At 41.2% G+C, this 16,229-nt stretch overlaps 1 protein-coding gene across 1 annotated transcript in view; it reads left to right on the top strand.

The window, feature by feature from the left end:
- xkr4 (XK related 4) overlaps nucleotides 1-16,229 on the top strand; it is an 86,608-nt gene that overhangs the window by 7,263 nt on the left and 63,116 nt on the right. Inside the window, exons 2-4 of the mRNA XM_080862022.1 lie at nucleotides 6,863-7,062; nucleotides 11,097-11,451; nucleotides 11,744-15,922. Coding sequence (XP_080718148.1) covers nucleotides 6,863-7,062; nucleotides 11,097-11,451; nucleotides 11,744-12,341 — 1,153 coding nt within the window. The 3' untranslated portion in view covers nucleotides 12,342-15,922. The remainder of the gene's footprint in view (nucleotides 1-6,862; nucleotides 7,063-11,096; nucleotides 11,452-11,743; nucleotides 15,923-16,229) is intronic.

Below are 16,229 nucleotides of genomic sequence, written 5' to 3'. Positions count from 1 at the left end.
CAAATACAGAATGATTCAAATCAATTTAATGTTACACCTTCTTCACCCTGTTATGCAACAATTTAGATAAAGAAATATGTTTTTAGTGATGGTGCCCCCTGTGGACAGAAACATGCATAACTGCAGAGAACATCTGCTTTTTCTCCTACAATACAAATACAAAATAGTGGACACATTCACTGCATCGTGGCTGGTGGTTCGAAACGTTGCACCTTTGTAAGGGCCAATAGGCAGAGAGTAAGGTGGTGCTAAAAAGTGATGACGTCCTGTGATGGGCTGCGAGTTACCCATCTAACAATGTGACATCGAGTGTTTCAATGTTTGATTTAGTCGTTTTTTGGACCATGACACAATCTTTGGATTTTGCCTCTGTACTCTAACATAGTGTGTTTTTAATCAAGTAATGAAAATATGATTAAAATTCAGGTTTTAATTCGAGTTTTTAGCCAAAGTGTTGAATTAGCTGTGAAAAAGTGGTGACTGAAAAATGTCTTTCTCTTCAGAAACTCTTGGGTTGCTTTGTAGCGTACTTTGTGTCATTGTGGATTTGCACTGTCTTTACATCTTAGTTATAGACTCATACACCTGCCTGTTTAAGAGTATTCTTAACTGGCTCAGTGTTAGCAAGGCATTTCTCTTAACAAGCGAGAAATTCCTGCACTGTTCCTACCTTTTGTTGTTGAGTTTACCAGTGCATTCCTGCTTTTTAGGAGTATGATCACTGATTGATTGTTTGGCTTCGAATAAAGTTTATTCTGTCTTTCTGATTGATTTAGTTGGGTTTCTCATTCATTTGCGTCAACATTTTCCATAGTTGGTATATTTGGAATTTGGTACCTTTTCACTATGATGAAAGTGATGGACACCTTGGTTGTGTTCAGCATTTGGAATCAGCTCCAGATCTCTTATCAGCTTGATTTGTCAGTGAACAACAACATCAGTGTTGCAGCCAGGTGAAGTCGGATTACGCTTGAAAAGGAAAAAACGATAAAATTGGCTGTCATAACTCCCATTTTGACCTCGGGACTTCCAGGTTATACTCGGCACAGATGTTCCTGTACACTCCTCCCTCCTCCCTTTCCAAACGCCTTCGACGCTTATTCCCTTCCGATGCTGACGGTGGATCACGGAACCAGCGCACGCAGGCCCGGATGTACTGTCTATACTGGCTGTCTCTCACCCTTTACCCCCCCTGTTGCTTGTCATGTGTTTCTTTGGTGTATTAAGAGTTTTTTCATGTGCAGAGGTGTTTTTTTCTGTCCTCAAACTGATCTCCCTGTTGGAGCTCAGTCTGAGGGGAGTTATTTTTTTCTCCTTATCTTTCCTCATGTGGTGCATTTTCCATTGTTATACCTCTCTGACCTGTCTTCCCCATGTGATGTTTTGTGTAATGTATGTATGGTCGGAGGGTAAGATGGTGCCACCATTGCGTGCAATAGGTCGGCAGCCTTATGAAATTTCCCCTTGTGGGACTAATAAAGGTAAATCAAATCAAATCAAATATCAAATCAAATCAAAATGAATCAGAGGTTTTGACTGGAGCAGAGAGAAAGTTTTGCTAGCTGAGGTTACTGAGCAGGTTATGAACTGCAGTGTCATTTTGTTAGCTTACTTTCCCAGCAGTATTTGGTGGCATCTCTGTGGAAACCTGCTAAAGCTCAGTGGAATGGTTTGGAGAGGATCTGCAGGATCTGGGCTGGAAATATTTATAATTGATAGGCTGAGAGAAGGAGGTCCATGATAAGATGATTAAAGAAAAGCAGATAGACTATAAGACTTTAAAAAGTCTGGTTGGAAATGTACTGTGAGTGCCACATAATGTGGCAATGTATAAAACACAGATATGAGAACACAACAGACACAGACAGAGAGAATATGTTTGGGGTGTGGTCCCAATCCTGAACTTTAGATAAAGGTTCATCATTTAGGACCAAAGAAGTGAAAAGGTCACTAGTACACAACCGTTCAGTCTCCTCTGGAGCCACAGCTTCACCATGTGTCTGGTCCATCTGACCATGAATAGACTGCAGCTTAAATGCTATCAGCTCAGATTCAATTCTAAAATTCTTTACTGCAACTTAATTTCACAGTCCATTAGCATGCTGCTAAATGACTGTGTGTTTTGGTGGTAGTGGTAATGGGAAAGAGACAATGGAAATGAATGCTTCACAGACAGAGAGAGAATAAAATGTAGGCTGGAGGCAAGCTGAAAAGTAGTAATGATGCATTTCTTCAAAAGAGTGTTTGCTTCAGGTAAAGACAGGAAAGGTTGAGCTGCAGTGTGCGTGCTTCTGTCCATGCTGCAACCCAACACAATAGATTTTCACTCTCTTTTTTTGTAAAGTTAAATTGGATGTGTTATAATGCTTTATATCAAGAATTTATCAAATTCTAATTCAGAATTTCATATCTGCGGCTACAGCCACATTTACTGTTTGACATGTTTGGTGTCCTGCGACCGTACTTTTCTTTCCCTGGTGAACACGTGGGTAGATCCAGGTTGTGGTTTGTTCTGTCAGAGGTTTCTTGTGCTGTAGAAAAACTTTCCTCCCTCCTGTGGTGAGTATCAGGTATCATCAACATATATACACTAATAACCTATAAAAGATGACACATCTCATTTACCCTGGTCAGCCTGTTTCTAGTCTGTTGTTGGGACCCAACCAGCACTGATCAGCATGAGACTCAGGCTGTGTCCGGTCAGTAAAAAACAACTTAAATATAAATACAATCAGTGTTTATATTTAAGTCAGGGCAGCTATGGCTACAGTGTAGCTGCCATCACCAGTGTGTGAACGTGTGAATGACTGAATGTAGTGTAAAGTGCTTTGGGGTCCTTAGGGACTGAGTAAAGCGCTATACAAATACAGGCCATTTACAAAGAAAGAACAATACAGTATCCACATCTGCACCAAATCTTCAGCAGTCTTCCAACCAGCCTATTAATCAACCAAAGACCCAGACAGACTTTTAATTCATTTGAAAGCCTGATGCTTAGCCTCGTCCACCCCAGCTGTAAAACTCAGAAACCAGTCTTACTTGTTATCATCTATCGTCCACCTGGGCCTTACACAGAGTTTCTGTCTGATTTCTCAGACTTTATATCTAATTTAGTGCTCAGCTCAGATAAAATAATTATTGTGGGTGATTTTAACATCCATGTAGATGCTGAAAATGACAGCCTCAACATGGCATTTAATCTGTTATTAGACTCAATTGGCTTCTCTCAAAATGTAAAAGAACCCACCCACCACTTTAATCACACTCTAGATCTTGTTTTAACATATGCATAGAAACTGAACATTTAACAGTGTTTCCTGAAAACCCTCTGCTGTCTGATCATTTCCTGATAACATTTACATTTACAATAATTGATTACACAGCAGTGGAGAGTAGACTTTATCACAGTAGATGTCTTTCTGAAAGCGCTGTAACTAAGTTTAAGAATATAACTCACCCACTGTTATCATCTTCAATGCCCTGTACCAACACAGAGCAGAGCAGCTATCTGAACGCTACCCCAACAGAGGTCGATTATCTTGTTAATAATTTCACCTCCTCACTACGTACGACTCTGGATACTGTAGCTCCTGTGAAAACTAAGGCCTCAAATCAAGAAACCAAGTATTTGACTCCGTGGTATACAGTGGTCCCTTGTTTATGGCAGGAGTTACATCCTGCCATAAACATCGCGATAGCTGAAATCTGCAAAGTAGCCAACTTTATTTTTTACAGTTATTTCTGATGTTTTAAGGCTGTAAAAGCCCTCACTACAAACTTTATACACTTTTCTCAGACAGGCATGAACGCTTTCACACTTTTCTATCTTGTTTAAACACTCTCAAAGACCTTTGTAGAAAAGTAAGTCCAGTATTATAGAATGAAACCAAAGGCACCAGCAGGTGACGACATTTCACCGACGTTGTTGTGTTTGTTGTGGAGAAAACTTACAAACATAAAGCACTTCAGAGTCACACTGCTAACGATCGAAGATTTATGTGAATTTGACAAGCTGAATGCATTCTGTACTGTACAGGAGACACGGCACGAGAATAATTGGCAATGGTCTACCTACAGCCAATCAGGATGCAGAGCACAATGCGCTGTAAAAAAGAAAAAAGAAAAAAACATGCACAATTGCACAACCAAAATAATCTGCGAAACAGCGAGGCCGCGAAAGGTGAACCACATTATAGCGAGGAACCACTGTACTTCTCAAACACGTAGCCTAAAGCAGATAATCTGTAAGCTGGAGAGGAAATGGCGTGTCACAAATTTAGAAGATCATCATTTAGCCTGGAGAAATAGTTTGTTGCTTTACTTAAAAAAAAGAAAAGGAAAAAAAAGCAATGCTGAACTACTGTAATTCATTATTATCAGGATGTCCTAAAAACTCCCTGAAAAGCCATCAGCTAATCCAAAATGCTGCAGCAAGAGTCCTGACAGGGACTAGAAAGAGAGCAGATTTCTCCTGTTTTGGCTTCCTGTTAAGTCCAGAATTCAAAATCCTGCTCCTCACATACAAGGTCTTAAATAATCAGGCCCCATCTTATCTTAATGACCTTGTAGTACCATATCACCCTATTAGAGCACTTCGCTCTCGCTCTGCAGGCCTACTTGTTGTTCCTAGAGTATTTAAAAGTAGAATGGGAGGGAGAGCAGCATGTCTTTATCCTGTCTACCTCCCCCAATCACAGCAGATGGCCCCGCCCCTCCCTGAGCCTGGTTCTGCCGGAGGTTTCTTCCTGTTAAAAGGGAGTTTTTCCTTCCCACTGTCGCCAAAGTGCTTGTTGGGGTTTTCTATGCATGTCAATACAATTACAATATAAAGCGCCCTGAGGTGACTGTTGTTGTGATTTGGCGCTGTATAAATATATTGAATTAAATAGCGTGGGTTGTCTATTGATTCAGTGCCTGGCTGTGTGAGTCTGTGTGTTGAGGTATTCTTGTGTAAGATACCGAATCCCAAGCTGCTTCATTGAGGGCAATTTGTATGAAAACATGGTGCTAAAGGATAAAAACAGAAGGTGCTTGGGTGTTTGAACAATAGTAGTAAAATTATTTTTAGTGCTCAGTTAGAGAAGAAAAGCACAATACAGTATATACACTGTGTGTGTGTGTGTGTGTGTGTGTGTGTGTGTGTGTGTGTGTGTGTGTGTGTGTGGGGTGAGAGAGATGTGCTTAAAAAGCTGTTAAGGGTCATGAAGGAACAGGTGATGCACATCAGAGCAAGCATCCAGGAAACATTAAAGGCCAAGTGAAAAGTCTAAACTGGGAGATTCTGTTAGTACAACAAAATAAAGCAAAAACACTGTGAAAAGTGTTTTGTGCGCTCTGCTGAGAAGGTGATTGTCTGCAGACTCCCATCTCTGCAGGACCTGTATACCTCCAGGACACTGGGGTGTGCAGCTGGGATGACAGCTGACCCTTCTCACCCTGGACAGTCTGTTTGACCTGCTCCCCTCAGGAAGGAGGTTCCTATCCGGTCGTTAAGTGATGACGTGACGAATCCTACTTCCGGGTCTAAAGTAGTCTGCGTTTAATATGGCTTTTGTGTTGTTAACATGTTTAATGTTTTGTATTTTCTTCTATTTAATCTCAAAAAGCTCCTAAAACAGTCAGTGATCACTGTTGACCTCCCTCGGCTTTTATTACCACTAATCATTTATTTAAGCTCAGTTTTTAAAACCTTAGGATGTAACTACAGCCCAGCCCATGCAGCAGTATATGAATGACTAACCTCGTATTGTGGATGGATTATCTCAGTTGTTCTCCTGGCTGAAGTTTGGTCCTTTTACAGCATCCTGCCATGCGATTACATTTGTTCCTGACCACCGAGAACACTCACGTTAACTTTTATCGAGTGGAAAAAAAGTTAGCTTGTTTATATTATGCTAACATAGCTGTGTCGCTAGCGGTCACGTAGCACATCATTATATACCAGCTAGCCAAACTTCAGTAACCCTACAAACGTCACTGCTGTTTAGTTTTCTGTCTTCTTTTATGCTGGAAGTGATAGCAGAGCTGTACGTTTGAATTTGTTTCCAAAACCTCGCAGTCAGGACATGCTATATTGTATTTAGATGGAAGCTAGCGAGCTAACTTCCTGCTAAATGTCATAACTTCCGTTTTCATGGATGCCTGGATGTTAAACTCAATTGTTACACCTGGTAGAGCAGAACGCTGATCATTTTATTAAAGATGAAAGACTTTAGACAGTTTTTCAACTCTCAGTAATGCCATAGTGATCGTTTGATATATGGACCTGCAGCGGAGTTTAGGCCCCGACACGGCTAGTGACGTCAGACTGAACAACCGGATAGGAACAGTTTCTTTCCCTCTGCTGTTGGACACATGAACAATACACCACAAACACATGACCCGATACTGTGTTCTGTGCATCTGTTCCATTTTTGCACTGATCATCACCTGCGCACATGTATATATTAATCTGCTTAGCACTTTTAATTTTTCTGTTTATTTAAGTGTAAACCTGCTCAACATTTGGCATTAAAACCCTTTCTGATTCGGATTCCCACAAAATCATTGAATGATCTGGATGAGACGTCTCAGTAATATTTTTGCCATGAAGTTTTATGCTATGGGACCAGAATAGATTATCAAAAGTAACCTTTAACTGTCTTCATATGTCAGTTAGCAGCAGCCTTGTGTTACAGATTATCAATGTTTCTATTTTTAGAAATTAATAACATTATTATATACATTTGTCCAAATTTCCTTCCATTTGGTACTTCCAAGAGAAGGTGAGTTATAAAGTTTGGATTTCAGAAGAGTTGATGTACTGTGCTTGAATGTTTGAGCATGCATGGTGGATGTTCAAGCACTGTATTTTTCCCCTCAGGTATTTCCACACCATCTACCTGGGTGTTCGGAGTCGCCAGGGTGCTGAGACGGAGCGCTGGCGTTACTACTGGAGGATGGTCTATGAGTTTGCAGATGTGAGCATGCTGCATCTACTGGCAACCTTTCTGGAGAGCGCTCCACAACTGGTGCTTCAGCTGTGCATTATCATCCAGACACACAAGCTCCAGGCTGTGCAAGGTAGTAGCCCCACACACATTCAAACAATGCTGCACAATTGTGTGACCATACTGATGCCAAACATTTTTATATATGGCTTGTATTTTTATAGCGCTTTACTTAGTCCCTAAGGACCCCAAAGTGCTTTACACTACATTCAGTCATCCACACATTCACACACTGGTGATGGCAGCTACATTGTAGCCACAGCCACCCTGGGGCGCACTGACAGAGGCGAGGCTGCCGGACACTGGCGCCACCGGGCCCTCTGACCACCACCAGTAGGCAACGGGTGAAGTGTCTTGCCCAAGGACACAACGACCGAGACTGTCAGAGCTGGGGCTTGAACCGGCAACCTTCCAGTTACAAGACTAACTCCCAACCCTTGAGCCACGATCGCCATGATTGTAGCTGAAGCTGGCAGAGCTATTTGTTTGTGTGTACATGCTATCTTATGGATAGAAATGATTCTTCAAAGTCACATGTGAATTGGAATTCTGTCTGTAATTCTGTGTATAGACAGAATTTCTAGGTGCAGCCAGCGAGCAGAGGGTTTGTGGTTCAGGTGACTTAAGATCACAACTGTGGTTTTTGCAGATTATTTGATTTTGTTGGCTTCATTTAGCCATTTATTTAGCCCTCATTTATGGTCTTGGTAGAAATGAGCTTCTCCAAATCAAAGAAAGCTAGCTGAGGTGGTTCAGACATCAGGCAAGGATGCCTCACAGGCACATCCAAGGTGTTATGGCCAAGTCTGACTGGGAACCTGCTTGTGAGTTTTACCAGTATTTCTGATTTGTTGCACTCTGAACTTTAATTCTCAATAATATAAATGAATAATTCTCTGATTCCGTTAGCTTTCAAACCTTTTCAGTCAAATGGCTGTAGTTAAACATCCAGTTCTCTCACCCGGTGCTTAGTTCATCATCCTGGATGTGCAAGACTTGCTGCAGTGTCATGGTCATGTAATGTCCATTTCCTAATTATGCAATAACCTGTGAAGCAGATGAAAGATCAGGAGGTTTTTTTTTAGTAGCTTTGCACTGAATCTGGAAATATGAGGCCCAAAGAAAAGTGTGTGCTAAAAAATAGCTAAAAAGAACAATCAAAGAACTTTTACTTGGTCAAGAAAAAAACATTTACGGCATCTACCCCATGACTAGAAAACTCTGGAGGAGAAAGTCTACAAATCAGGGTTTTTACAACAAGATGCACATGATGAAACGCTTACTGCAAAAACAACCAATGAGTTTCTCTAGACAAAGACGTTGGATATCTTGTTATGTTGTTGAACATGACAAGATGTGTTACAGTTCAATTTTATTTATATATATTTTATTTATATTGCACCAAATCATGAGAACAAAGGTTCTAATTATGCAAATGATTCAAGGTGGAATAAGAATGCCCTGGAGCAGTATCTGTACCTGCTGCATTCATCTTTCCAAGTGTGGTGTCAGGTTTATATTGTTGATTGTCATTTATGCTTAGAAAAATTTACTCATATATGCTTAGAGTTTTATAATGGAATGCGTAATGATAGAGGTCTGATCCGTAGCAGCCTGCAAAGACTCTGTGTGCCTCTATGACAAAGTGGAGGAGCAGTTGCAATGCTCTCCATTTGTCCCATATGTGTTTATCTTTTTTTGCACATTGTACACATTATTCTGTTTCTATGTATTTGCTATGATTTGCTATTTGTCAACTAACATTGCTTCACTCACTATCCCGGGTTAGTTTGTGGAAGCGTTTTGTTGCCGGAAAATCAAACATGCTGCAAATTAAGGCAAATACTCAGTTACATGTTTCTTTATATTTTATTATGTTACAGATTAAGTCATTTGTTCATACTTACTTTGTTTGTCTTTTCAGTCTTCATGAGGGTCAGGTGTGGGGAAACGCCCGCCTGGCATTTCCTCATTTTAAAGTCCTGATGATGTCACACATGACATCAGCAGGTCAAACCAAGTGGAGGGGTTTGTTTTTCCATAGAGATGCTTCCTTTTGTTTGTGTTAAGGTTTAAAGGGATTTGTTGAATGTTTTCCCTTTCGTTAACACTGCCATTTAGTTGTGTAAATGTGCATGTTAGAAGTGTGTAGAGGTTTTGTGTTTTTAGATCATCTGTGTAGAGCTTTAGATCCCTCAGTTTGAGTGAGTGGTACTGGCTGGGCAATTGGAGGGAAATTGATGGCCCTATTTAAAGCCAGTCTCTACCAGCTGCAGCAGAGCTATGTATCTGCTTAAGTATAAGTGCCTTTTGTTTAGGTGGACCGCTGGACTCCTGGGACCAGCTTTGGGGAGTCATTCACAGGATCACATCTTGACACGCACGCACGCACGCACGCACACACACACACACACATACCTACACGACACACAGACAAGGTACTCTTTGTTCTCATGTATGCCTATGTAAGACGTCATATGTTAATGAACCTATGCATATTCATATAACCACAATAGAGATCGACAGACCACAGATGACTTTCGTGCATTGCATTGTGGGTACGAGTGGCAGCAAAGTCAAAACACTGCATCAAGCGCTAGTATTTCCAGCACCGCTAATCATTAATTCTGTGGTTTTAATCCCTACTTGCATTTTATTTGCCCCCAAAAACAGCTCTGTACAAAACGACAGAAACACGGCAGCTCTGTACGAAGACAGAAAGGTAGGAGGAAAAACTGAAAGGAGTGGAAGGGTCAGACCCACACGAGCACAGAGTGGAGTAAGCACGTTAGCGTGCTGCACAACTTTCATCACGCACACATTTATTATGTGGTCCTAAGTGTGAGCGCACACACTCAACATGTTTAGTAACTTCAGATCCTGCAACAAGCCCAGGGCCAGTTTACTTTGGTGATTTGGACGATTCCATCTCACAGCTGCTGTTACAGACCAACACCATGTATTTGTCCTTTCAGGTTGTAGTGTTACACAACATTTTCAGATCTAGTAGAAATAAAACGAGTGTTTCGTAATTCATTCAATTTGTTGTCTTTATTTATAACTGGCATTATTGTTTCGTTCTGTTACAGAATCTTACAGGAAAGAGGCAACGTTGTAAAAATCCATCAGCTTTATTAGCTGCTTCGGTGAAAAACAAATCAACAATGCAAAACAACATACTGAAACAGTTATTCATCACTTGATTGCTTCAATACAACACTTGGGCACATGTATGCAGACGTTTCGTGGCTGTTTTGATCTCGCGCTCTCTCTTCACCGATCAAATCTCGCTGTGTTAGCAGCTTTAAACTCGGTCTGACCCAGGCTGATGGAGGGGCCCAGTCTGGATCACATCCCAGCATTTTGTAGGCTGGTTTTCCTACAAAACACAACAAACGTTAGTCCACAAAACCACAGTGAACAAAGCAGCAAAGCAACGAATTCAATTCAAATCAATATAAGATTTATTTGTAACCTACATCAACAAAAAATGTTGAAATGCTTGGAGCAGACTAACCTGTGAGCTGCAGTGTTCTGGGACGTTATATTTGGTCTTCGAATGGCTGCAATCCAGGCCATCCGTCGCCTCTTTGGTACTTCGGAAACATGACTTGAACAATTTCTCTTCCACGATGGAATCCGATAAAAACGATCTCTTTACCCGTCGGCTTCCCCTGGCTGTCATTTGACTATTGCAGTTAATAATACAACAGCTTCTTGCCATTCTTTGTTTCTTTTTATCACTGTGTGACTGTTTTCATATGAAAGCCTGCGTGCACTAGTACCACTTGCCACTCGTACCTACAATCCTTTGCGGTTTTACCCCAGAAATGACGTCACATTTTCCATCTCTATAAAGAGCAGTGCTACGAGGGAGCTGACGAGAGCGACTGGGGTTCGAGCGGAAGGAACGGCGCCCGTCACAGTTCTCTCCCTCGTGCACGAGTAACACAAAGAGCTCTGGTGACTTGTGCGTTGCTTTAGCCATTGTAGTAGAATTGTCTCGTTCCAGCGGGGGCCTGTGCCAGACAGATCCATCATGTGGTGCTTCTGTAATCCATCCGTTATGTGGTTGTGAAAACGGTTGTTTTCTCTCTGTCTCTTTAGGAATGACAGCTGCAGCCTCCCTCGTCTCTATGGCCTGGGCCCTGGCCTCCTATCAGAAGGCCCTGCGAGAGTCTCGGGATGACAAGAAGCCCATCAGCTATCTGGCAGTGATTATCCAGTTCTGTTGGCACTTCTTCACCATAGCAGCCCGAGTTATCACCTTTGCTCTGTTTGCGTCTGTATTTCAACTCTACTTTGGCATCTTCATCGTCCTGCACTGGTGCATCATGACCTTTTGGATTGTCCACTGTGAGACAGACTTCTGCATCAGCAAGTGGGAAGAGATTGTGTTTGACATGGTGGTGGGCATAATCTACATCTTTTCCTGGTTCAACGTCAAGGAAGGACGGACAAGGTGAAGACGTTCTCCATCAGTGTGATGTGGTTCAATTTTTAAACAATGCTTTAACTCTTCTGTCATTTTTAAATTTATAAGCGCTTGGTTGCAGTAAGTGCAATAGTTGAAACTACCATGCAAAAGAAATTCAGCCATTCCTGTTTCTTGAGCTAGTTTCAACTTTAGCATTTAGTACTGACAACTCTGACTTACATGAAACAATCTGTGAGACCTTCAGCTTATTTTAGTGATAGTTGCTTGCAAATACTTGCATTTATTTGTTGTTATTATGTCTCATGTCTCTGTGCAGGTGTCGGCTTTTTATCTATTACCTGGTAATCTTGATGGAGAACACTGCTCTCAGTGCGTTGTGGTATCTCTACCGATTTCCTCAAAATACTGACGCCTTTGCAGTGCCAGCACTCTGCGTCATTTTCAGCAGTTTCCTCACCGGCATTGTTTTCATGCTCATGTACTATGCCTTTTTTCACCCGAACGGGCCACGCTTTGGACACTCACCAAGTGGCCAAGGCCTTGACCTGGACCCTACTGCTCAGTTCTCCACTCTGCCATCAGAAGGTGCCACCAATTCACTGCGTTCGAACCGAGGTGCTACCACAACTCTGGAACGACACGACAAGTATTCTGAGCGAGATGGCTGCATGCCAGTGTTTCAGGTCCGATCCACAGTGCCATCAACGCCATCTTCTCGTGCTCCACGCCTAGAGGAGAACGTCATCAAGATCGACCTTTGTAGGAACCGCTATCCAGCCTGGGAGCGTCATGTTCTGGACCGCAGCATTCGCAAAGCAATTTTGGCCATAGATTGCTCATTGACTCCTCCACGGCTGCAGTACAAAGATGATGCTCTGGTACAGGAGCGGTTGGAATATGAGACCACTCTATAGTCCGCTCGGCTTTCGGAAACCCTGCAGGGGCACAGCAACAGAGTGGTATCCTGTGATCACATAAACAGCAACAGGAACTGTGGCAATAAGAATTTGTTACTGGCATCAGTTTCAATATCTTCATCTCCCATTGCTGTCGTTCTTTTTCTATTTCCGGGTATCAGAAGTGTCGAGAAGCAGTCGGGACTGTTGGTAATGGCTGGATGACCAACTCAGTACAAGTTCAGTTAGTGTCACTGGTGGGATTGCTGCTGGTCAGATTGTTGCTATTATTTTTACTAACACTTATCTGGTAAATGCTGTCTTCTATGGACTAAATACTAAATGACACTCTGCTTAGAACAACAAGAAGCGAGTGTGTTAAGGGGTGTTAAGTTAAAGCTGTAAAATAATAAAAAGTGGAATTGTCCATTGTCCATACAGACAGCTTTTAAGTCACCAGATACTCCCATAAAACAAAGGAGACCTGAATTACAAACTCAAACTTGTCCAAATGTGTTGGTGTCCTACCATATCAGCCACAAGCAGGTGGGTACTCTCAGTCATTACTCTCTTTCTCTTAGTGCCAAAAAGGGTCATTGCGAACATCCTCTAGATTCCTGTACAAACAACTTAGGGGTGCCTGCATAATCCAGAAGGTTCTTCTTTGAGCTAGACCTTTCAGTGTTATTGGACATCTGTGATCAACACTGGAAGATGGCCAGAAAGTGACCTATGAGAAGACAGTGGTCAAAGTAGCATCTATGAGCAGTGATGGTGTTTTGTTTGGGCAAAACATACTAAATGATAAGGCTGAATGTTATAATAGGAAGCAAGAAAAGGGGGCAAAGGTCAAATACTAGCTAATGGTCTCGTTCTGAAAAGGAAGCATTCAAACTTACTCAATGCCAAGAAAAAAAATCTTCCTGGCAGCTCAACATAACTATTTGTAGTCCGGCCTCAGAAACACAGCTGCAGAATTATTCTGATCTTTGCTTGTATGTGGAGGGTGAAAGCATGTGCCAGACACCAATGAACCGAAGAGAGGAGAGAGGATGATACCGGAAATGGAAATGAGTTGAGGATCGAAACACAGACAAGCAGCCAACTCAGCCATTCCAACCAGGATGTACAGTACTCATGCAACATGCAGCATTTTTCTTTTAGAGATGAAGTAGAGGCTACTGAAGTCATGTGTGTGTGTGTGTGTGTGTGTGTGTGTAGTTTACACAAAACAAGCAAAGGAACGTGTGGTTAGTCTGTCTGAATAGAATCTTTGCTGTAGATATGCAGGTGACACACGTCACCTTTCGAGGAAAAATTGCCCTTTTTAAAAACACTTTTTACATTTTGACTCAACACATTTACCAACCAAACCACACAACACAGGTTAGCATAGTGCTGGAAGTGTCCACTGGCAAATGAGAAACCTAGACGGGAAAAAGCTTGATCCTGATCATACTGCATACCATGCTCTGGAAAATAAGCGATGGAATACAAACATTTTCCATACGTAACTTTTAATGTGGGTAACAAAGACAGTAAGTGTAAATAACAGAATGTAGGATTTACTCAATCAGAAATGCAATGCTGTGACAGGCGGTTATCCAAAAATGACTGTTGGTGGTGTTAAATGATGAAACTGTAAACATGTACAAGCTCCAACAGATGGCATTTGGGGCCAAAACATTTTTCAAAGTCCAATCTAAGTATTAAACATACACACATAGTGTTGTTATGTGGAAATTACATTTATGAAAATACCTCAAACATTTATTGTTTGAGGTATTGTTATTGTACAAAATGTTTATGCTGTACTTCCAGTAGCTTGTCATGGATGACCTGGATCAAGATGGTGCCTGTTTTTCCCAAAAGTTTGTTCCAACCTGGTAGCAAGTTTCAGGGGAGTCAGGGGGTCTTACAAAATTCAAAGGTTGATATAGTGCATTACGATGTTGTGCAGTGCACTATAAAAAAATATGAACAATACTGTGTAAGTCTGTGTTTGATGTTACCAGTTAAATTGTCCTGGCCCGGTTGGCGTAGTGTGTATTCCAAACCTTGGAACATCCCTGAAAGAGAGAACCAGAGACTGAAGACATAAGGAGGTGCTGTGCCATCCCATTTGCACCATTCTGCTTACCCTCAAAACCCAAATAACTTTACTTCAAGAAACGCTGGGCAGCAACAGACAATATCACCTCAAAGACTAGTTGTCTGTTAGTCAAGAATTTTAGCTCTCTCCCTGCTTTTCCTGTGCTAAGATAGTGTCCAGATAAAAGGAATTCTAGGTGGTCTTTTGTCCAAAGTCTTTGTTTTAAAGCATGGAAAGAGAAAAACACAAAGCGAGTCAATGATAATCAGGATATTCTGACCGGTCATTGCAGTTATTTGAAACCACAGCACAGTGGCCATCATAATCTTGTTTAAACAAAGATATAAGTGAAAAAAGACTCTGTATTGTGCCCATTACATACAGACCACTTAGAGAACGTACGGTTACGTTGTAACCTTGGTTCTCTGAGTGAAAGACTATCTCTCCACTCCGTACATATGGAACATGTAACGGAGTTGAGAGATAGTCTCGATATGATAGAGAACCAGGATGATGTGTATGCAGAATATACTATGCTGGTAAGTGCTGGCATATTCCCACCATTTTTTGTGGTTTCTATTAGATAGAAGTTTCAATTACATACTGTATGTTAGGGTTTTTTAATAATTGTGTTTTCTTCGTGGTGACAAGTCAAAAATGTTTTCTGTAAAAAAAATAAAAATTCAAAGAAGCAATCTTGAATGATACAGAGATATTTTTGTGCTTACACCAAAGCCTCTGTGTTTTACCAGAGACATACTTTTAAAGGACTATAGCAGTGGTTTTGCACGTTTTAGAAAATCTTTTTGCAAAACCTTTCACTATAGTGAGTTTCACTATAGTCTTTGAACTTTTGTTGTTAGTTGTTATTATTATAATTATAAAGTAATGCATTGGAGACTTCCTAAGTATCCGGTTGTTCAGTCTGACGTCACTAGCCGTGTCTGGGTCTAAACTCCGCTGCAGGTCCATATATCAAACGATCACTATGGCATTACTGAGAGTTGAAAAACTGTCTAAAGTCTTTCATCTTTAATAAAATGATCAGCGTTCTGCTCTACCAGGTGTAACAACTGAGTTTAACATCCAGGCATCCATGAAAACGGAATTTATGACATTTAACGGAGTTAGAAGTTAGCAGGGAGTTAGCTCGCTAGCTTCTATCTAAATACAATATAGCATGTCCTGACTGCGGGGTTTTGGAAACAAATTAAAACGTACAGCTCTGTTATCACTTCCAACATAAATGAAGACAGAAAACTAAACAGCAGTGACGTTTGTAGGGTTACTGAAGTTGGGCTAGCTGGTATATAATGATGTGCTACGTGACTGCTAGCGACACAGCTATGTTAGCATAATATAAACAAGCTAACTTTTTTTCCACTGGATAAAAGTTAACGTGAGTGTTCTCGGTGGTCAGGAACAAATGTAATCGCATGGCAGGATGCTGTAAAAGGACCAAACTTCAGCCAGGAGAACAACTGAGATAATCCATCCACAATACGAGGTTAGTCATTAATATACTGCTGCATGGGCTGGGCTGTAGTTACATCCTAAGGTTTTAAAAACTGAGCCTAAATAAATGATTAGTGGTAATAAAAGCCGAGGGAGGTCAACAGGGATCACTGACTGTTTTAGGAGCTTTTTGAGATTAAATAGAAGAAAATACAAAACATTAAACATGTTAACAACACAAAAGCCATATTAAACGCAGACTACTTTAGACCCGGAAGTAGGATTCGTCGCATCATCACTTAACGACCGGATATCTTCATTTAAACAGTCATACACTGCACAATTTTAAACTGTACTGT

This window comes from Rhamphochromis sp. 'chilingali' (assembly GCF_963969265.1).
Source record: "Rhamphochromis sp. 'chilingali' genome assembly, chromosome: 16".
NCBI classification, from domain to species: Eukaryota; Metazoa; Chordata; class Actinopteri; order Cichliformes; family Cichlidae; genus Rhamphochromis; species Rhamphochromis sp. 'chilingali'.
Note: the sequence above shows the minus strand (reverse complement) of the source record. Positions and strands in the feature narration are given on the sequence as shown.